This window comes from Neoarius graeffei, chromosome 2 (assembly GCF_027579695.1).
Source record: "Neoarius graeffei isolate fNeoGra1 chromosome 2, fNeoGra1.pri, whole genome shotgun sequence".
Taxonomy (NCBI): domain Eukaryota; kingdom Metazoa; phylum Chordata; class Actinopteri; order Siluriformes; family Ariidae; genus Neoarius; species Neoarius graeffei.
The window spans coordinates 111,178,328-111,201,132 of NC_083570.1; the positions used below are offsets into that span (position 1 = coordinate 111,178,328).

General features: G+C 41.7%; 1 protein-coding gene and 1 pseudogene across 2 annotated transcripts; both read left to right on the forward strand.

Moving 5' to 3' along the window:
- The first annotated feature begins 1,395 nt into the window (after nucleotides 1–1,395).
- Nucleotides 1,396–22,018, forward strand: LOC132874883 (uncharacterized). 2 transcript variants are annotated; one of them, XM_060911361.1, is made up of 5 exons: nucleotides 1,396–1,478; nucleotides 11,385–11,471; nucleotides 15,767–16,236; nucleotides 19,845–19,896; nucleotides 20,771–22,018. In XM_060911361.1, the coding sequence occupies exons 2-5, from the start codon at nucleotides 11,427–11,429 to the stop codon at nucleotides 20,897–20,899; spliced, it is 696 nt and encodes a 231-aa protein (XP_060767344.1). In that variant the 5' UTR covers nucleotides 1,396–1,478; nucleotides 11,385–11,426; the 3' UTR covers nucleotides 20,900–22,018. The 2 variants fall into 2 exon arrangements, 1 of the variants encoding a protein (XP_060767344.1); XR_009651715.1 differs by lacking the exons at nucleotides 11,385–11,471; nucleotides 19,845–19,896; nucleotides 20,771–22,018 and having other exon boundaries at nucleotides 15,767–17,980.
- LOC132882291 (U2 spliceosomal RNA) lies at nucleotides 20,243–20,410 on the forward strand (annotated as a pseudogene).
- Nucleotides 22,019–22,805: the final 787 nt, after the last annotated feature.

Genomic DNA, 22,805 nt, shown 5'->3' on the forward strand with positions numbered 1-22,805 from the left:
GTCTTGGCCAGGCCTAAGGGTCCCATCTGCATCTCATCATTGCTGAGGAGTGTGCTCCCATCACCCAATCAAGCATCCAGCCAGAGCAGGTCATGATATATTTTTTTTACCATATTAACATGCCATTGTGCGTCATGCCTGATGTAAAGACTCTCGTCTCTGCGAGCCTACCACACAGATTTAATACTTGTCATTTTTAGGGCATACCTAACAACATGTTTTCTTTCTCTCTCTCTCTCTCCCCCCCCCATCTGTCCCTCTGAGTTACATGTTGATCCTGGGATTGAGATGCTGGCCTCTTCTGCCCCTCGGACCTGCTTGATCCATCCTGGTGCCCTGTGTCTGGTCGGAGTTTTATCGCCCCACTCCTGTGAAGGACGGCCCTATGAGGACAGTTGAGGGTTATACCTGTTAAAACTGTTAATATTATAGTCAGGCTGTCTGTTGTTGCCCAAATGAGGATGGGTTCCCTTTTGAGTCTGGTTCCTCTCGAGGTTTCTTCCTCATGTCGTCTGAGGGAGTTTTTCCTTGCCACCGTCGCCACAGGCTTGCTCATTGGGGATAGATTAGGGATAAAATTAGCTCATCTTTTAAGTCGTTCAAATTCTGTAAAGCTGCTTTGCGACAATGTTTATTGTTAAAAGCGCTGTACAAATAAACTTGACTTGACTTGACTAAGACTTTTGCACATGACTGTGTGCAAAGATCTGTTGACAAGTTATGAATTTCGACAATGAAAAAATACTTTAAGAGCTTATCGGTTTGCAATAAAAACAAACAGCTAGAACAATCTGTGTGTCATTTGAAATCCAGATGAATTGGATGACTTTTAAAGGGGATGACTTGCTCATTGGGGATAGATTAGGGATAAAATTAGCTCATCTTTTAAGTCGTTCAAATTCTGTAAAGCTGCTTTGCGACAATGTTTATTGTTAAAAGCGCTGTACAAATAAACTTGACTTGACTTGACTAAGACTTTTGCACATGACTGTGTGCAAAGATCTGTTGACAAGTTATGAATTTCGACAATGAAAAAATACTTTAAGAGCTTATCGGTTTGCAATAAAAACAAACAGCTAGAACAATCTGTGTGTCATTTGAAATCCAGATGAATTGGATGACTTTTAAAGGGGTGACATGCTTTGACATTCCAACACTCTACACCAACACATGGAAATTAATGATATGTAATCTTTGCTTTGATTTTTTTTTTCAGACAACTTTAGTTTCTCCTCAAGTGAACAAAAAAACTTGTTGAAACCTTTTATCACAACCTGCCTACATGTTGAAGTACGAGCTGCCTGGATCACATCACATTGTGTTGTGTAAGTTTGCATGGGCAAACATCTAACACTATCAAAACAGCATGTCATAACCTATACTGCAGGTGTTCTATCACTCTTCCATGTAATCAGCACTGTAGAGGAGGCAGACAGAATAATAATGGAGTAAAATAGCAGACGAGCAGAGAAAAACTGGTGAGCGCGATTTATTCAAGCAGGATACATTTTTAGAGCAACTTTCTTTTTTACTTCAACGTTTTCATCGAAATTCGTCTTTTTTTCACACATCACTCAAAGTTAATTTAAAATTTTACTGAGTGAGCGTTAACCTAGATTTACTCTGAACTGAACTCTAAACTTCTTTTTTTTTTTTAAAAAACTTGCTTTGCTAAAGTTTTAATTGCTTGGATTTTTGTTTGTTTTAAATGTTTCTTTCATTTGTGTCACACTGTAAAAAATGATTTGTTGTTTTAACTTAAAAAAGTTAGTGCAAGGGTTGCCTTAAGGGCTGACTTAAAATTTTGAGTTCACTGAAATTAATATAGTAAGTTCACAACAATTTAACTTACTATGTGAATTCCAGTGAACTCAAAATTTTAAGTCAGCCCTTGCACTAACTTTTTTAAGTTAAAACAACAAATATTTTTTTTACAGTGCAGAGAATAGGCTGATAGGCAAGTGAAAATGCAGATTAAAGAGTTTTGATAAAATATAGACAGCTAAAGGTCCGGTCCCACAATACCAATAACTAGAACTAGAACTATAAATAAACGGGTCCCCTGCAGTTTATGTGGTTGGTATTCACACCAGAACGATAACAATCCCTATAGCCCAGGCCTGGGTTTATCCATATCAGTGAAATTGCTTCTGGAGCCATTTTTCCAGGCCTGGTCCTAATCCGATAAAACATCTGACCAATCAGGTAATTGTTTACGTGTGAGATTGTCTGAGCACGTCCTATTTTTCCCCGGACATCTTTGTACATCCTTTTTGCATCATGAAGTCATGGAATACAGATTCACGGAAAATAAAAAATAGAATAAAAAACATGGATCTTTTATTCACAGATATGTGATTATTTTCTGTGAAATATCAATAGTAAATGAATAAAGTAAACATATAAATGCAGGTAAAATATTTTAATTATGAATTTTATGGCAGTCCAAAATTTCATTGTTTTAGACTTCTTAATTTTTTATCCGTGATGAATCATCCGTATGAAATCAGTAACCAATCTATAATATACTGAAACGTCCGTGACCAATCCGTAAATTATTAGCATCCATGATGCATCCATATTAAAATCCGTAATCACTCCGTATTTTGTATGCTTTTTTATTATATTTCTGGAATCCTTGACCTACGGTATCTGTATTTTATCAACCACCAAAGTGTGTGCATGGGTTGTTTAGAAGTCCAAACTCTACAGTACGACCCGGAATAATGTGCTACTATTTGGAAAAAACATCCATGACTATTCCTAAGTTGCATGTGTTTATTTCCTTGAGTGTCAGGACCAACTGATATTACAGTCGGGATTATACAGTGGTGCTTGAAAGTTTGTAAACCCTTTAGAATTTTCTATATTTCTGCATAAATATGACCAAAAACATCATCAGATTTTCACACAAGTCCTAAAGTAGATAAAGAGAACCCAGTTAAACAAATGAGACAAAAATATTATACTTGGTCATTTATTTATTGAGGAAAATGATCCAATATTACATATCTGTGAGTGGCAAAAGGATGTGAATCTTAGCTTTCAGTATCTGGTGTGACCCCCTTGCGCAGTAATAACTGCAACTAAACGTTTCCAGTAACTGTTGATCAGTCCTGCACACCGGCTTGGAGGAATTTTAGCCCATTCCTCCATAGAGAACAGCTTCAATTCTGGGATGTTGGTGGGTTTCCTCACATGAACTGCTCACACAACATTTCGATTGGATTAAGGTCAGGACTTTGACTTGGCCATTCCAAAACATTAACTTTATTCTTCTTTAACCATTCTTTGGTAGAATGACTTGTGGGCTTAGGGTCATTGTCTTGCTGCATGACCCACCTTCTCTTGAGATTCAGTTCCTGGACAGATGTCCTGACATTTTCCTTTAGAATTTGCTGGTATAATTCAGAATTCATTGTTTCATCAGTGATGGCAAGCCGTCCTGGCCCAGATGCAGCAAAACAGGCCCAAACCATGATACTACCACCACCATGTTTCACAGATGGGATAAGGTTCTTATGCTGGCAATGCGAACCAGACTCCTGCTCCATTCATACAGGGACTGGACAGCCCTTATCAAAGAGCCCCGAACCCCATACTCCTGAAGCACCCCCCACAGAATACCATGAGGGACACGGTCGAATGCCTTCTCCAGATCCACAAAGCACATGTGGACTGGTCGGGCAAACTCCCATGAACCCTTGATCACCCTATGAAGGGTATAGAACTGGTCCAGTGTTCCATGACCAGGACAAAAACTGCATTGTTCCTCCTGGATCCGAGGTTCAACTATCGGCCAAATTCTCCTCTCCAGTACCCTGGAGTAAACCTTCCCGGGGAGGCTGAGAAGTGTGATTCCCCTATAATTGGTGCACACTCTCTGGTCCCCTTTCTTGAAAAGAGGGACCACCACCCCAGTCTGCCACTCCAGAGGCACTGTCCCTAACTGCCACCAATGTTGCAGAGGCGTGTCAGCCAAGACAGCCCACAACATCCAAAGACTTGAGATACTCAGGGCAGATCTCATCCACCCCGGTGCCTTGACACCGAGAAGCTTGCAAACCACCTCAGTGACTTCGGCTTGGGTAATGGACGAGTCCACCTCTGAGTCATCAGCCTCTGCTTCCTCAATGGAAGACATGCCAGTGGGATTGAGGAGATCCTCAAAGTATTCCTTCCACCACCCGACAATATCCCTAGTCAAGGTCAACAGCTCCCCACCCGCACTGTAAACAGTGTTGGCAGAGTACTGCTTCCCCCTCCTGAGGCGCCAGACGGTTTGCCAAAATTTCTTCGAGGCCGACCGATAGTCTTCCTCCATGGCCTCACCGAACTCCTCCCAGTTCCAAGTTTTTGCCTCCGCAACTGCCCGAGCTGTGGCACGCCTGGCCTGCCAATACCCGTCAGCTGCCTCAAGAGTCCCGGAGGCCAACATGGCCTGATAGGACTCCTTCTTCAGCTTGATGGCATCCCTTACTTCTGGTGTCCACCACCGGGTTCGGGGATTGCCACCACGACAGGCACCGGAGACCTTGTAGCCACAACTCCGAACAGCCACGTCAACTATGGTCATGAGCTTTGAGTAATGACCAAAATAACAAGATCGCGGATACAAGCGGCCGAAATGAGTTTCCTTCTCAGGGTGGCTGGGCACTCCCTTAGAGATAGGGTGAGAAGCACAATCACTTGGGAGGAGCTCGGAGTAGAGCCGCTGCTCCTCCGCATCAAGAGGAATCAGCTGACGTGGCTCGGGCATCTCTTTTGGATGCCTCCTGGACACCTCCCTGGGGAGGTGTTCCAGGCATGTCCCCTCGGGAGGAGGCCCTGGGGAAGACCCAGGACACGCTGGAGGGACTATGTCTCTCGGCTGGCCTGGGAACGCCTCTGTGTTCTTCCCGAGGAGCTGGCCAAGGTATCTGGGGAGAGGGAAGTTTGGGCTTCCATGCTCAGACTGCTGCCTCTGCGACCCGGCTCCAGATAAGCGGAAGAAGATGAGATAAGATGAGATGTTTGTTAAAAATGTGGGCATGTCCCTACATGAAGATTAAACTTAAACTCCATTCCTTCTTGAGAATGGAGCTGTTCTGTCAAGTCAGGTTTTGGGTAAATTGACATTTTTCTATCACTGTTCCAGCATTGTGTGTTCATACAGTTCATATAGTAGAAGTTTTGATAATAAATAAAAGTTAAACATGAAGGATTAAGCTAGGTATTTTATTTTCGTTCCATGTCTCCTCACTATGTCCCAAGTCCCCCAACATAATGTCCCATGTCTCCCCTCAGTGTCTCATGTTTCCCCACAGAAAACGTGAAGTCTGAAGGCCAGTATTATGCTCCAAGCTAAGAAACTAATGTTGTGGTAAGAGGGTACAGTAAATACTTTCTAATGCAATCTGAATGTGATGTGACCTGCAAAGAATTTCACACAATCTACAAAAGCTGAAAACTCATCCCAAGTCTCCCCGCTCTCCCCTATTAAAATGCTGAGGAATCCTGTTAGGAAAACTGTGTTATGGTCCAAAATGATTGTTTGTGTCTCTTGTTCATCATTTTATAGACATTCCCCCAATATCAGTCAGTCTGAAACCCCAGTTTGAAATCAATAAGTCCCCAATGCAGGCAAATAATTCTCCTCTAAACAAAAACTATGCTGTGCTTCAAAAAGGTGTAGCAATAAAAATGCAGTCAAAACAGAATAAACCTTGGCAGTGCTCACTTTTGGACAGGAATGTGAACACAAACTGTATAAAGCTTTGAAGTGGTGCAGAGTTTTGTGCACATGGCTGGGATTGGTCAGCCAGCTCATGGTGTCAAACAATAATTCAAATCATATTCAGCTCTACCTGTTTAACCACTACAGATCTAATCTTGGCACATTGTAACGAATGCTCCTTTAATTGTTTGAGTTGAATTTGCAAATTTGTGTGTGTTGAACTTTTGTGCCCCTTGAGTCAATGAATCATTCTGCCATAATTGAGATTTTTTTCATTTGATTCAACTGGTCAGTATTTGAGTCAATGAATCATTGTCATGATTGAGATTCACTCATTTGATTCAACTGGTTAGTGTTTGAATCAGTGAATCACTCGGTCATGATTGAGATTCACTCATCTGATTCAGCCAGTCAGTGTTTCAGTCAGTGAATCATTCAGTCAGAATTTAGATTCACTTATTTGATTCAACCGGTCACTGTTTGAGTCAGTGAATCATTTGGTTATGATTGAGGTTCGCTCATTTAATTCAAACAGTCAGTGTCTGAGTCAGTGAATCATTTGGTCATGATTGAGATTTGCTCATCTCATTCAGCTGGCCATTGTTTCAGTCAGTGAATTATTCACTCATGATTGAAATTCACTCATCCGATTCAGCTGGTCAGTGTTTGAGTCAGTTGAGTCAGTGAATCATTCAGTGACGATTGAGATTCGCTCATCTGATTCAGCCAGTCAGTGTTTGAGTCAATGAATTATTCCGTCATAATTGTGATTTGCTCATTTGATTAAATTGGTCAGTGTTTGAGTCAATGAATCACTGTGTCAGAACTGAGATTTGCTCATTTGATTAAACTGGTCAATGTTTGAGTCAGTGAATCATTGTGTCAGAATTGAGATTTGCTCATTTGATTAAACTGGTCAATGTTTGAGTCAGTGAATCATTGTGTCAGAACTGAGATTTGCTCATTTGATTAAATTGGTCAATGTTTGAGTCAGTGAATCATTGTGTCAGAATTGAGATTTGCTCATTTGATTCAACTGGTCACTGTTTGAATCAGTGAATCGCTCGGTCATGATTGAGATTTGCTCATCTGATTCAGACAGTCAGTGTCTGAGTCAATGAATCATTCGGTCATGATTGAGGTTTGCTCATCTCATTCAGTTGGTCATTGTTTCAGTCAGTGAATCTTTCAGTCAGAATTGAGATTTGCTCATCTGATTCAGCTCGTTACTGTTTGAATCAATGAATAACTCGATCATGATTGAGATTCACTTATCTGATTCAACTAGTCACTGTTTGACTCAGTGAATCATTTGGTCCTGACTGATATTCACTCTTCTGGTTCAGCCAGTCAGTGTTTGAGTCAATGATTCTTTCAGTCATATTTGAGATTCACTCATTTGATTCAACTGGTCACTGTTTGAACCAGTCATGGTTGAGATTCCCTCATCTGATTCAGCCAGTCAGTGTTTGAGTCAGTGAATCATTTGGTCAGCGGCGAGAGATCATGAGATGAGACGAGATATTAGACAGCACTGAGGAAAGCACCATTTGAAAGTCTGCTTCTCCATCACTCCTTTCTAGTAGAATCTCTGCCAATGTATACTGAAGCTGTTCTGGCAGCTGGTTGGGGCCAAACACCTCCTTTAATTTGTCATTCTTCTGTATAATCTTTGGAATTAATATTTGTGCATGGAAAGGAAAGCCCTGGATTTCTACAGAAACATGTTCCTCATTTCTACATGTTGTGCATGCTACAGCCTGTGTCACAACCCATGTGACATACAATGCTCAGCGTAAATGAGTACATCCCCTTTGAAAAGTAACATTTTAAACAGTATCTCAATGAATACAAACAATTTCCAAAATGTTGGAAAGACAAAGTTTAATAGAACATCTGTTTAACTTATAATGTGAAAGTAAGGTAAATAATATAAACTTAGATTACACATTTTTCAGTTTTACTCAAATTAGGGTGGTGCAAAAATGAGTACACCCCACAACAAAAACTACTACATCTAGTACTTTGTATGGCCTCCATGATTTTTAATGACCGCACCAAGTATTCTAGGCATGGAATGAACAAGTTGGCCACATTTTGCAATATCAATCTTTTTCCATTCTTCAACAACGACCTCTTTTAGTGACTGGATGCTGGATGGAGAGTGATGCTCAACTTGTCTCTTCAGAATTCCCCATAGGTGTTCGATTGGGTTCAGATCAGGAGACATACTTGGCCACTGAATCACTTTCACCCTGTTCTTCTTCAGAAATCCAACAGTGGCCTTAGATGTGTGTTTAGGATCATTATCATGTTGGAAAACTGCACGACGGCCAAGGGCATGGAGTGATGGTAGCATCTTCTCTTTCAGTATAGAGCAATACATCTGTGAATTCATGATGCCATCAATGAAATGCAGTTCCCCGACACCAGCAGCACTCATGCAGCCCCACATAAGGACACTGCCACCACCATGTTTCACTGTAGGCACCATGCATTTTTCTTTGTATTCCTCACCTTTGCGACACCATACAGTTTTGAAGCCATCAGTTCCAAAAACATTTATCTTGGTCTCATCACTCCAGAGTATAGAGTCCCAGTAGTCTTCATCTTTGTCAGCATGGGCCCTGGCAAACTCTAGGTGGGCTTTTTTGTGCCTGGGCTTTAGGAGAGGCTTCTTTCGTGGACGGCATCCATGCATGCCATTCCTCTGCAGTGTACGCCGTATTGTGTCACGGGAAATAGTCACCCCAGTTTGGCTTTCTATTGTACTTCTTTAGATAACTGCAGTGAACTTGCATGCCGATTTTCTTCAACCCTTCTCATCAGAAGACACTCCTGTCGAGGTGTTAACTTCCATGGATGACCTGGAGGTCTCTGTGAGATAGTTACAGTTCCATCTTTCTTAAATTTTTGTACCACTTTTCCTACAGTATTCTGACTGATAAGTAAAGCTTTGCTGATCTTCTTGTAGCCTTCACCTTTGTGGTGTAAAGAAATTATTTTCTTTGGGGAATTCTGAAGAGACAAGTTGAGCATCACTCTTCATCCAGCATCCAGTCACTAAAAGAGGTCATTGTTGAAGAATGGAAAAAGATTGATGTTGTAAAATGTTGCCAACTTGTTCAATCCATGCCTAGAAGACTTGGTGCTGTCATTAAAAATAATGGAGGCCATACAAAGTACTAGATGTAGTAGTTTTTGTTGTGGGGTGTACTCATTTTTGCACCACCCTAATTTGAGTAAAACTGAAAAATGTGTAATCTAAGTTTATATTATTAACCTTACTTTCATGTTATAAGTTAAACAGATGTTCTATTAAACTTTGTCTTTTCAACATTTTGGAAATTGTGTTCATTGAGATATTGTTTAAAATGTTACTTTTCAAAGGGAGTTTACTCATTTACGCTGAGCACTGACTTACAAAATTGATGGAAAATTCTGAAAACTACAGACTTTGGCATGTACAGTGGTGCTTGAAAGTTTGTGAACCCTTTAGAATGTTCTATATTTCTGCATAAATATGACCTAAAACATCATCAGATTTTCACACAAGTCCTAAAAGTAGATAAAGAGAACCCAGTTAAACAAATGAGACAAAAATATTATACTTGGTCATTTATTTATTGAGTAAAATGATCCAATATTACATATCTGTGAGTAGCAAAAGTATGTGAACCTTTGCTTTCAGTATCTGGTGTGACCCCCTTGTGCAGCAATAACTGCAACTAGACGTTTCTGGTAACTGTTGATCAGTCCTGCACACCGGCTTGGAGGAATTTTAGCCCATTCCCCCGTACAGAACAGCTTCAACTCTGGGATGTTGGTGGGTTTCCTCACATGAACTGCTCGCTTCAGGTCCTTCCACAACATTTCGATTGGACTAAGGTCAGGACTTTGACTTGGCCATTCCAAAACATTAACTTTATTCTTCTTTAACCATTCTTTGGTAGAATGACTTGTGTACTTAGGGTCGTTGTCTTGCTGCATGACCCACCTTCTCTTGAGATTCAGTTCATGGACAGATGTCCTGACATTTTCCTTTAGAATTTGCTGGGATAATTCAGAATTCATTGTTCCATCAATGACAGCAAACCATCCTGGCCCAGATACAGCAAAACAGGCCCAAACCATGATACTACCACCACCATGTTTCACAGATGGAATACGGTTCTTATGCTGGAATGCAGTGTTTTCCTTTCTCCAAACATAATGCTTCTCATTTAAACCAAAGAGTTCTGTTTTGTTCTCATCCTTCCACAAACCATTTTTCCAATAGCCTTCTGGCTTATCCATGTGATCTTTAGCAAACTGCAGAAGAGCAGCAATGTTCTTTTTGGAGAGCAGTGGCTTTCTCCTTGCAACCTTGCCATGCACACCATTGTTGTTCAGTGTTCTCCTGATGGTGGACTCATGAACATTAGCCAATGTGAGAGGGGCCTTCAGTTGCTTAGAAGTTACCCTGGGGTCCTTTGTGACCTCTCTGACTATTACAGGCCTTGCTCTTGGAGTGATCTTTGTTGATCGACCACTCCTGGGGAGGGTAACAATGGTCTTGCATTTCCTCCATTTGTACACAATCTGTCTGACTGTGGATTGGTGCAGTCCAAACTCTTTAGAGATGGTTTTGTAACCTTTTTCCAGCCTGATGAGCATCAACAACGCTTTTTCTGAGGTCCTCAGAAATCTCCTTTGTTCATGCCATGATACACTTCCACAAACATGTGTTGTGAAGATCAAACTTTGATAGATCCCTGTTCTTTAAATAAAACAGGGTGCCCACTCACACCTGATTGTCATCCCATTGATTGAAAACACCTGACTCTAATTTCACCTTCAAATTAACTGCTAATCCTAGAGGTTCACATACTTTTGCCACTCACAGATATGTAATATTGGATCATTTTCCTCAATAAATAAATGACCAAGTATAATATTTTTGTCTCATTTGTTTAACTGGGTTCTCTTTATCTACTTTTAGGACTTGTGTGAAAATCTGATGATGTTTTAGCTCATATTTATCCAGAGATATAGAAAATTCTAAAAATCCAGCCACTGGGGGTGCATAAGCGTACTCTTGGTGCCAGTCCCAAGCCCAGATAAATTGGAGAGGGTTGCGTCAGGAAGGGCATCCAGCATAAAACTGTGCCAAATCTAACATGAGGAATGAAAAAAGAAATACCATACTGGATTGGTCGGGGCCCAGGTTAACAATGACTGCCTCTGGTACTGTTGGTCAACAAGGTGCCGGTGGAAAGTGTGCTACTGTTGCGCCAAAACGGAGAAGGAGAAAGAGAGGGGGGAGGCGTGTTAGGAGAGAACGTGAAAGATGGAAGAGAAGGAGCTTAGAATTGAGGATAGGAACACTGAATGTGGGAACACTGACTGGCAGAGCAGGAGAGTTAGCAGGTATGATGGAAAGAAGGAAGTTGGACATTTTGTGTGTGCAGGAGACGAGGTGGAAAGGAAGCAAGCCAAGAACATTGGAGATGGATGCGAGTTGTTTTATTATGGAGTGGATGGAAAGAGAAATGGTGTTGGTATTGTTTTGAGGGGATAGTTGGTCAACAGTGTGATTGATGTGAAGAGGGTATCAGATAGAGTGATAGGCATGAAGTTGGAGATTCAAGGAGTGGTAATCAATGTTGTGTGTGCATATGCCCCACAGGTTGGATGTGAGAATGAAGAGAAAGAGTCTTTCTGGGAAAAGATGGATGAAGTGGTGGAAAGTATACCGAGGGAGGAGCGCGTGCTGGTAGGAGCAGATTTCAACGGACATGTTGGCGAGGGAAACAGAGGAGATGAGGATGTGATGGGCAGATATGGTGTAAGAGAGAGAAATGTGGAAGGGCAAATGCTGGTTGATTTTTCAAAGAGGATGAATTTGGCAATAGTCAATACATACTTCAAGAAGAAAGAGCAGCACAGGGTGATGTTTAAGAGTGGAGGAAGATCTACACAGGTGGACTACATACTCTGCAGAAGGGGTAACCTGAAGGAGATTATAAAGTGATGGCAGGGGAGAGTGTAGCTAGACAACATCAAGTGGTCGTGTGCAGGATGAGCTTGAAAGTGAAAAAGAGGAAGCATGAAATAGTGGAGCCAAAGATTAAGTGGTGGAAACTAAAAGAGGTTGAACATCAGAAGGATTTTAGGGAAGAAATGAGACGAGCATTGAGTGGTCATGGAAGTCTGCCAGAAGATTGGAATACTACTGCTGTACTAGTAAGAGAGGCAGCAAGGAAGGTGCTAGGGTGGTCATCGGGAAGGGGGAAGGAAGACAAGGAGACATGGTGGTGGAACAAAGAAGTGCAAGAAATTATAAAAGAGATGAGGCTAGCAAAGAAGAATTGGGATGAGCAGAGAGATGAGGAAAGCAGGCAGTTATACAGACAGATGAGACAGAAGGCAAAAAGAGCTGCAGCAAAGGTGAAAGCAGATGCATACCAGGAGTTGTACAAAAGACTGGAGACCAAAGAAGGTGAGAAAGACCTGTACAGACTAGCTAGGCAGAGAAACAGGGAAGCGAGGGATGTACAGCAGGTAAGAGTGATGAAAGATGTAAATGGAAATATGCTGACAAACAAAGAGAGTGTATTAAGAAGGTGGAAAGAGTACTTTGAGGATTTATTAAATGAGGAGAATCCAAGAGAGAAAAGGTCAGATTCATTGGAGACAGCAAATCAGGAAGCAGAGTTGGTTAGTAAGGATGAGGTGAGGGTAGCCATGAAAAGAATGAAGACTGGGAAAGCAGTCGGACCAGATGGTATCCCAGTTGAGGCTTGGAGATGTTTGGGTGAGATGGCTGTGGAGTTCCTAACGAGATTGTTTAATAAGATCCTAGAGAATGAGAAAATGTCAAATGAATGGAGAAAGACTAAGGGAGATGTACAGAGCTGCAGTAATTACAGAGGAATAAAATTGATAAGCCACACCATGAAGCTATGGGAAAGGGTATTGGAGACAAGATTGAGAAGAGAGGTAGCAATCTGTGAACAGCAGTACGGGTTTATGCCAAGGAAGAGCACATAGGTTGCAATTTTTGCTCTAGGAATGTTAATGGAGAAGTACAGAGAAGGCCAGAGAAAGCTACATTGTGTGTTTGTAGACCTGGAGAAGGCATACAATAGAGTGCTGAGAGATGAGTTATGGTATTGTATGAGAAAGAGTGGAGTGAATGAGAAGTATAGAGTGGTGCAAGACATGTATGAGAACTGTGAAACAGCACTGAGGTGTGCAGTTGGAACGACTGAATGGTTCAAGGTGAAGGGGGACTCCATCAAGGATCTGCTTTGAGTCCTTTTTTGTTTGCCATAGTGATGGATAGCTTGACAGACGAAGTGAGGCAAGAGTCACCATGGAACATGATGTTTGCAGATGATATTGTGATATGTGGTGAAAGTAGAAAGAAGGTTGAGTTGGGTTTGGAGAGATGGAGGTATGCATTGGAACGAAGAGGAATGAAAGTGAGCAGGAGCAAAACAGAATACATGTGCATCAATGAGAATGGGGATGAGAGTGTAGTGAAGATGCAAGGAGCAGACGTAAAGAAAGTTGGTGAATTCAAGTACCTGGGGTCAACTGTGCAGGAAAATGGGGGCCTGCGATAGTGAGGTGAGAAAGAGAGCGCAGGTAGGGTGGAGCAGTTGGAGAAGGATTTTGGGAGTCATTTGTGATTAGGAAAGTCCCAGCTAAAGTGAAAGGTACAGTAAGATGTATAAGAGAGTAGTGAGACCAGCTGTGATGTATGGATTGGAGACCGTACCCTTAACAAAGAGACAGGAGGCAAAGTTGGAGGTGGCGGAGTTGAGGATGTTAAGGTTTGTGATGGGAGTGACAAGGTTGGACAGGATAAAGAACGAGTACATCAAAGGGACAGCACATGTAGAGAGCTTGGGAATTAAGCTAAGAGAGATGAGACTGAGATGGTATGGGCACATCCTGAGAAGAGATGCAGAGCATGTGGGAAGGAGAATGTTGAGGATGGCGCTGCCAGGCAAATGAAAATGAGGAAGGCCAAAGAGGAGATACATGGATGTGGTGAGAGAGGACATGAAAGTGGCAGGTGTGGTAGAGAAGGATGCAGAAGACAGGGAGCAATGGAGATGAAAGGTCCGCTGTGGTGACCCCTAATCAGGAGCAGCCAAAAGAAAAAGAAGAAGATATAGAAAATTCTAAAGGGTTCACAAACTTTCAAGCACCACTGTGAAGTTCTAGCATTTCGATATCTGGTTATCCCCCAAAAGTGAAACCACTACGTTTATAATCTAATCTACTGATGGAAAAAAATCCATTACTGACACATTGCTAAGAATTATAAGTGAGTAAATGATTTCTCACATTGATTATTATCCCCATGAGTGTGTGTCTCATCACCTGAAGTAAAAGTCACTGGAAATAGTTAAATACAAACCTCATCATCATCTCTTCCCTCCACTGATCTCTGTTAACATTTATACTAATAAGAGGAAATAATCACTCATTCATTCGTTCACTTCTTTTCCATTGGCTGCATTTCTAATGTCTTTTTATTGGGTCATTTCAACATTTTAAAACCCTTATACTGCTTTTTCTACATTGTCTGAGTGCTCTTCTATGTTTTGATGATGACAGCACCAAGACATGGCAGACATTTTGTCAGCTGAAATCTGATTACAAACTGAATTAATTAGGATTATGGCACGTAGAGCCAACAACTTGATCAAATCATGAGGAACACGTGAGGTTTTGGACATCGTTAGGAAGATTGATTGTTTTTCATTGCTGCATTTGTTAAACTTGTTCCTAACACATGATCTTCATGAGGAAGACACCAAGGCAAGCTTAGAAAGTAATCATTCCCATATCATTAGGGTGAAATGTATTTGTTTTCTTAAAAAATAGAGATTTCAAAGTATATAACAGATAGAAAAAAATTTTTTTGGTCAAAACCTTCCATCCATCCACTATCTGTAACTGCTTATCCTGTGTAGGGTCAGAGATAAGCCTATCCCAGCTGACTATGGGCGAGAGGCAGGGTACACCCTGGACAAGTCACCAGGTCATTGCAGAGCTGGTCAAAACCTAATTCTTCATAATTATCAGCTGTTTTCCAGAATTCAGCCACAATGATGTCTCACATCAATTTATCTTTCCAGGTAAATCTTGCATGATGAATTTGACTGAGGCCTTGAATTATACTGGTTCTGGATGGTGGTGGCCAAGTAGATACCCTCTATCAAGACATGAGCAAAGCATTTAAAAAGGTCAGCCACAAGGTGCTCATGCAAAAGTTGCGAGAGTACTGGATTGAATGACAACTTCTTCAGTGGCTCAGATCATACCTGACGGATTGATGACAATGTGTCACCATCCTTGGTGCTACCTCTGACACATTACCTGTCACCTCTGGCATGCCACAAGGTTCAATCCTTGGTCCTGCATCATTCCTGTTGTATGTGAACGGCCTCCCGGATATCATAAAGTCAAGTAAAGTATTAATGTTCGCCGATGACACCAAGATATTCAAGGAAATCAGATCAGATGCTGACATGGACTTACTCCAAAAGGACTTGTCCAATCGAGAGGTATGGTCTACAGCCTCTGGTCTCCTCTTCAACGAAAGCAAGTGCCACAGCGAAAGACCAAGCTGATGATTGCCATATACAAGATGAATGCGGCTGAACTAAAGCCAACTAAATGTGAAAGGTATTTCCTCTGAGTCTGGATTTCCTCAGACCTTACATGGACAAAACAAGTATTCGATCAGACTGCTCATGCTAATAAGCTTCTAGGCTATATTAGGCACAAAACGTGAAGTATCTCAGTAAGGAAAATGATTTGCATCACTTTGGTGCGCTGTCATTTAGTATATGCAAGTCAGAGTTGGTCTCCACAGACCATAGAGCTTATTACTCAACTAGAAAGGATGCAAAGGCGTGCAAATAAATATATTCTTAACCTGCCATCTTAATGCAATGTCAGCTACTCTTTTAGGTTGTTGGTATGGCTGTCTGTTGATATTCGATGATGACAACATCCTCCTCTTCATTGTCTTCTTTGCCTTCTCAGGTCTTGCTGCTGTTGCTGTTGGGGCTGTCGCCATCTGTTGCTGTCTCTCATGCGCCCACTCATGAAAGAGAAGCCCAATCCTGGACTGGCAGATCCTGGGACAACGACAACAGGCGAAGGAACCAGGTGTGGGAGCAGAGGGAAGGAATTGCCAAAGGCATAGCCTGCACAAAGGATTTGTTGTTGACGGTGGTGATGAGGGTGCGCAGTCCTTGTCTGCACTGCTTTGCTCCCTGTTGGGGATCCAGGTGGCAAGCAAGGGACCAGGATGACCAGAGCAGACGGGGGGCTGCACCCCTGATGATGGTTCCTGGGAGGATGGGAGTACGTGCCTGTATTGGCCACAGGAATTGCCAGAGCATTTGGACTGCCTGGCTTTCAGCCTGTGTTCATCTTCCACCAGTGATTCCAGGAATCACCCCCTTGAGGATGTTGAGGTCGCAGGACTCCAAATTCAGAAGGGCTTCTAGGTTACAGTTACTTAATTTATTACCAATTTGTTCCTGGCATGAGTTTTTAGATATATATTTTTTTCTTTAAAGTAGTTAATGGCCTGGTAACAGTAAATCAGTCTTCTATTCCTCGCATTTGCTGTTCTGCTAGACAAACCAGGTCTACCAGTATCTCAAATGTCATTAAGTATGTAGCACCTGAGTGTAAGTCCTCGACCTACCAACATTCATTTACTGTAAGAACCATTAGAACCAAGAACATTCTATCTGATGAACTGAACCTTACTATAGTTAACTTGTGCTCATTCAAAGCTGTTAGGTTACGTTACTATTTTAAATCATTGCAAGCTATTTATGACCCTGAAAACTCTAGTACCTTTAAGTACTAGTACTACACTGCCTTTAACCTGCTGCTATTGACTATCATTTTTTCTTAGTTATATTACGGGCCCAGGTGGCACGGTGGTGTAGTGGTTAGCGCTGTCGTCTCACAGCAAGTAGGTCCGGGTTCGAGCCCCGTGGCCAGCGAGGGCCTTTCTGTGCGGAGTTTGCATGTTCTCCCCATGTCCGTGTGGGTTTCCTCCAGGTGCTCTGGTTTCCCCCACAGTCCAAAGACATGCAGGTTAGGTTAACTGCTGACTCTAAATTGACCGTAGGTGTGAATGGTTGTCTGTGTCTATGTGTCAGCCCTGTGATGACCTGGCGACTTGTCCAGGGTGTACCCCGCCTTTCGCCCGTAGTCAGCTGGGATAGGCTCCAGCTTGCCTGCGACCCTGTAGAAGGATAAAGTGGCTAGAGATAATGAGATGAGATGAGATATTACGGGCCCACAGTAACTGGCCTACCAAGGCTGTTGCAGTTACCCTGCCTTATACTGTTTTCTTATATAATAAGTTACCTGGAGAAGCTAATAATTTTTTTTTTAAAAATAGCATCTCACCATACATATATGTACAGTAGTTTAATATTTTCCTTACTTGTTTAAAAACTGACTTTGAGCTCATCTTTGGGTAAAAGCTTACACCAACAAATAAGTGTTTGCCTCAGTGAACCTGCTTCCTGTTTACATACCCTATAAAACATATTTCCACAAAAGAGATTTTTAAAAAATGCTTCCTTCCTTAAGGGGGTTTTGGAGTCATGTTTCCCCACCATGTTCTTGTTATCTACTCTGAAAAGAAAAAAAAAACTCTGATTAGGATCTCACCACAGGTGTGGAAAGTTTAGCATGAAAAAAACAGCAAGGCAGTTATATACAACATAATTTATGCATCTGATAAGCAGAAATTACACTGAAATTCTTTTTAACCAAGTCGATTTTACTGCATGTTGAAGCCTGTTAATGGTTTCTCAACTTTTATGTGTGTACTTAACTAATCTTTTTCCATCTTCAGCATCAAACTGAAGCCCAGGGCAAACTTTTGCTCTTGGAAATATAACACACGATCATAAACAGATCTACGTCATAGATTAATTTGTGTATTAGCCGAGTCATCATTTGGATATCAAAACATGAGTAGAAGGAAGGTTTTCTGAAGTTAGAATATAATGCAATAGAGTTTTATCAGAATAAAAATAAGTAAGGAAATTAAACTCACATAGAGAATGATGTTATAGGAAATCAATCCACAACGTCATGGGATGCAACCTGATGCAGAGTTTTGTTGGGGTTGTTTTTACTTATAACAGTTTGTCACAAAGTGGTTTATTCTTCTTATACCACAGCAATTTGCCAACAATTACATTTTTAAATTGATTAATAAATGACAGCATGTTTTTTATATATTTATAGTTACATATAATATTAAAATAATATTGGCTGGCTTTTTTCGTGGTATATCAGATATATTCCATTCAGCTAGCATGATATTGAACGAGTCGAAGATGAGTAGCTGAATGGAATATATCTGATATACCACGAAAAAAAGCCATTATTATTATTATTATTATTATTATTATTATTATTATTATTATTATTATTAAACATACATACACACCCCTTTCAGGTGTTCAATGCATCTTCCTCTTTCAAAATTCTCTCAAAATCTTCCATATTTAATGACGCAAACCTGGCGGTTATGTTTGTTTACAAATTGTTACAGTCGCTTGCTAGCGTGGAAGTTTTACATCTCCAACATGTGACATCATGTTGTCTTGACAACCATGCAATATCGTAAACCATATTCAATGCTCATTCTCCATTGGGTAGAGTGATGTAATACACGTAGGATAAGCGATATACTAACAATATTGCATGCTATCAAACTAAATGAATGAAACCCACTAGAAGGGAATAGAACGCATTTTTATTCCATAGAAAAAGTGTCCTATATGTGTAATAATGTACAATGTCTGTCCTTGTTTACGTTATAAATAGTCATTCCCGCGCCAGCCTCTTTTTTTTCTCTTTTGAAGTTTGGCTGAAGGACATCATGTCTGATACTGTGATTAGCAGCACCGGAGCACCCCAGGGTACGGTGCTGGCCCCTCTTCTCTTCACCCTGTACACCGCGGACTTCTGCTACAACTCGGAGCTGTGTCACATCCAGAAGTTTGCCGATGACACAGCCATCGTTGGGTGTATCAGTGATGACAGAGAGGAGGAATATAGGAGCCTGGTGAGGGACTTTGCTGTGTGGTGCAACAGGAACCATCTGCAGCTCAACACCTCAAAGACCAAGGAGCTGGTCATTGACTTTGGGAGGTCCAGACCAAGGTCATGACCAGTTCTGATCGAGGGAGTTGAGGTGGAGGCTGTGGATTCCTACAAGTACCTTGGGCTGTGGCTGGACAGCAAGCTGGACTGGACTTGCAACACCAAACACTTATACAGGAAGGGACAGAGCAGGCTATACTTCCTTAGGAGGCTGCGGTCCTTTAACATCTGCAGGAAACTCCTGTGGATGTTCTATCAGTCTGTGGTCGCCAGTGTCCTGTTTTACACCATGGTGTGCTGGGGGGGCAGCACATCCAAGAAGGACACATCCAGGCTGGACAAACTGATCAGGCGGGCCGGCTCTGTGGTCAGCATGAAGCTGGACTCTCTGGTGACGGTGTCAGAGAAGAGGTCTATGGACAAACTATTGAACATCATGGACGATGCCAGTCACCCTCTGCACACCGTCATCAGCAACCAGAGGAGCCTGTTCAGTGACAGAATGCTCCTTCCCAAGTGCAGGACGAACAGACTCAAAAACTCCTTTGTCCCTCACGCCATCAGACTATACAATTCCTCTCTGGGGGGAGGAGGGGTAACAGGAGGACAGAGGATGGGAAGGAGCAGTAGCCTAGCCTAACAATAAGCAATACCAGACAATGTGCAATATAAAGTGCAATATCTCTCCTCCCGCTGCCCCCCCTTCTCCCCACCTTTTTTTCCCTTCCCCCTCCTTCCCCCTCCCCTTTCCTCTCTTCCCCATATCTTATTCTTTTTATATATTTGTATATGTAAATACTTAATTATTTTAATTTATCTAGAAGTTTTCTCTATTTCTTTTCTCTGTTTATCTGTAATGATGCTGCTGGAATCTTAATTTCCCTGAGGGAACCCTCCCAAAGGGATCAATAAAGTTTTATCTAAGCTAATCTACCTAATCTAATAAGACAAAAGCTTGTTGTGTGTTTAGGTGGAGGCATGGTCGAGTGCCGGTTTGTGAATGGAGAGCAAGGTCAAAGGAGGTGGGTTGGTCTGATTCTGTGTAGACTTTAGAAAAGTCAATGCAATGTCTAAATTTGATGTGTACCCAATGTCTTGTATTGACAAACTGCTCGATCAGTTAGGCGTGGCTAGCTTTTATTCGACCCTGGATCTGACAAAGAAATATTGGCAGATCCCTTTGACACCATTATCCCATGAAAAAAATTCCATTATTTTCCACTCTATTCAGTTTACACCAATCTGTCATCCTTCTGTGTGGGTTATTCAGGGCCCCTGCGCCATTTCAGTGGATCATGGACAGAAGCTCTGCCCACATACTACCTACACCGCAGCCTATCTCGATGACAGTATCATGTATAGTAATGATTGGCTTCTCTGCCTTTTGGCTAATATCAAGTGTAGTATATGTTCTTATCAGTTTATGGTTGTGCAGTGGTTAGTACTGTTGCCTCACAGCAAGAAGATTCCGGTTCAATCCTTATGGCTGATGTAATATAAGATGTAATGTAATTGGCAGAGGCACATGTAACATTTGAGGGCTGTTCTGAAGTTGTTGAGATGAGAGGGGGTCATGGAGAACCCAAGGAAGTGTCCAATTGGGCAGGTGGAAATACAGCATCTGGGCTTCCACCTGGATCATGGGCAAGTGTATTCTTAAATTGATAAGACTGCAGGAATTGCAATCTGCCTCAGCCCAAAATGGAGGTGAGACAGTTCCTGGGTCTAGCTGGTTATTATTGCAGGTTTGTGCCTAACTCACTTGCTGACTGATCTCTCTAAAAAGGGAGCACCAAATCCGGTCCAGTGGATGGAGCCATGCCAACAGGCTAAAGTGCACTTTGTGGTGGGCCACTGTTACACTCCCTTGACTTTTCTCTCCCTTTTATTTTGCAGACTGATGTGTCAGACAGAGGGTCCGTTTTGTCCCAGGCAGTAGAGGGGAGGAGCATCCAGTGCTGTACATCAGCCAGAAGCTCTTGGTGCGAGAGACTAAGTATGCCACCACTGAGAAGGAGTATCTAGCCATCAAGTGGGCTGTCCTCATTCTCCAGTACTACCTGCTTGGACACCTGTTTTCTCTCTACTCAGATCATACCCCACTCCAGTGGCTCCACCATGTGAAGGATTCCAATGTGCAGATCACCCATTCATATCTGGCTCTTTAAGTTTGAGGTGGTCCACAGGCCAGGGGTGCTGTGGCAGATTTCAGCCTGAGAGCTTTCAGCGGTAGGGGTATGTGGAGGCAGGGGCGTGGTTGAGCACTGGGTTGTGAATGGAGAGCAAGGCCAAGGAAGTGGAGTGGCAAAGCAATCACACCTGAGTTTGATTAACAGTGTTGTGTGTGTCTGAAGGCTTCAAGGAGGAATGAAAAAGCTGAAAGGTGGAGGAGATCACAATCTAGCACAGAGCAGTTTGTGTGTTCATGTCAAAGTCCCTCCCATGCCAGGACCTGGTCTTCCTAGGCAGTCTCCCGTCCCAGTACTAACCAGGCCCTTAAGGCACATTGGGCAGCACCGATTTCCACTTCTATAGCCCTCGGCCTCTCGCTTACTATACAGCAAGGGTTACAGTGGGGGGCTGGTCCTCTGATAACTGTGAGAGTTTGACTCCCCACTCACACCTTGCCTGATGGCAGTAGGTACCATTTTTATGATGGTTTTTGGTATGACCCAACCACGAGTAGAACTCACGATCTTCCAATTGAGAGGTGGACACGCTAACCACTAGACCAGCTCACGACGTGAGTTCATGTGTCTTGGTGAAAAGTAAAAATAAAAACACCCATCACAGTACCCCACCTATCTACATCCTGCAGTGTCCCAACAATCTTGAAGTGCTACATTATATTACAGAGAAAACACAAACCCTAAACTGCTCTGTCCTGAAGATAACTGAAAACTTGCTAATACTGGAGTTTCCTTCAATAAATCTTAAATAAACATCTCCTAACATCACCATAACAACAAGCATACGTAACAACACTGTTTCTTCAGTTTATTGTTATCATTATTTCATAACCTGTTTGACTGTGTATGAATGGTTACTATAGAAACGATAACCCATGAGAATGAGCACATTAATACTATCAACCTGGGATTTATGTTATGGCCAGATCTGCTGTTATAAAAAATGAATTGACACTGTCTGATTTGAGAATTCAACCTCTCTGTTGGATAATAGATTATAACTTATTTCTTATAGAAGGCATATAGAATAATATCTCTGTTGCCTCAATGAAATTCTGTCTTTCCAAGAAAAAAAGATATTTTAGAATTCCGTAACATTCATTAATTACTAACTATACTGAAGGGATTTATTTATTTATTCATTTATCTATTTATTTATTTTTGTCTTCTATGGTTAGATAGCGACCCACAGAGATGTGTGTTAATGTTTCCACACATTCAGATACCACAGGTCTAAAATCAGAACTGCCAAGACCTGGTATGTAGGCCATGGAGGTGGGAGGGGGGGCATTAACAAAGACGTCTGTGGTTATCAGTCTGTCATTTGTCTCATTAATTCGTTTCAGTGGTTATGTTCAGGCTGGGAATTTCCCAAAGATAATGAACCAAAAACTTTTATGTATCGTATATTCATCTAGCTGAGTCATGCACTGATCTTTGCAGCATGTTAATGCAAATCAAAAAGCAGAAATCTTTCTATTTACATAGAAATAAATAACTACAATGATTCTTTATAACATCTGACAGAGATCTCTGATGACTTGATTATAATCTTTCTTCAGTTAACCACAGCTTCGATCATGCCATCTATTATATCACACCAGAACATTATATTCAGTGGTGGTCTTATTAAAGAAATGTTTCGAAAGCCGATGTCACTGGTGAGCTTTTCTTTCTTTTTTCTTTTTTTTGGTGCCACATCCTTTCTTTGTGACTTATCTCAGTAGAAACCATGCCTACTT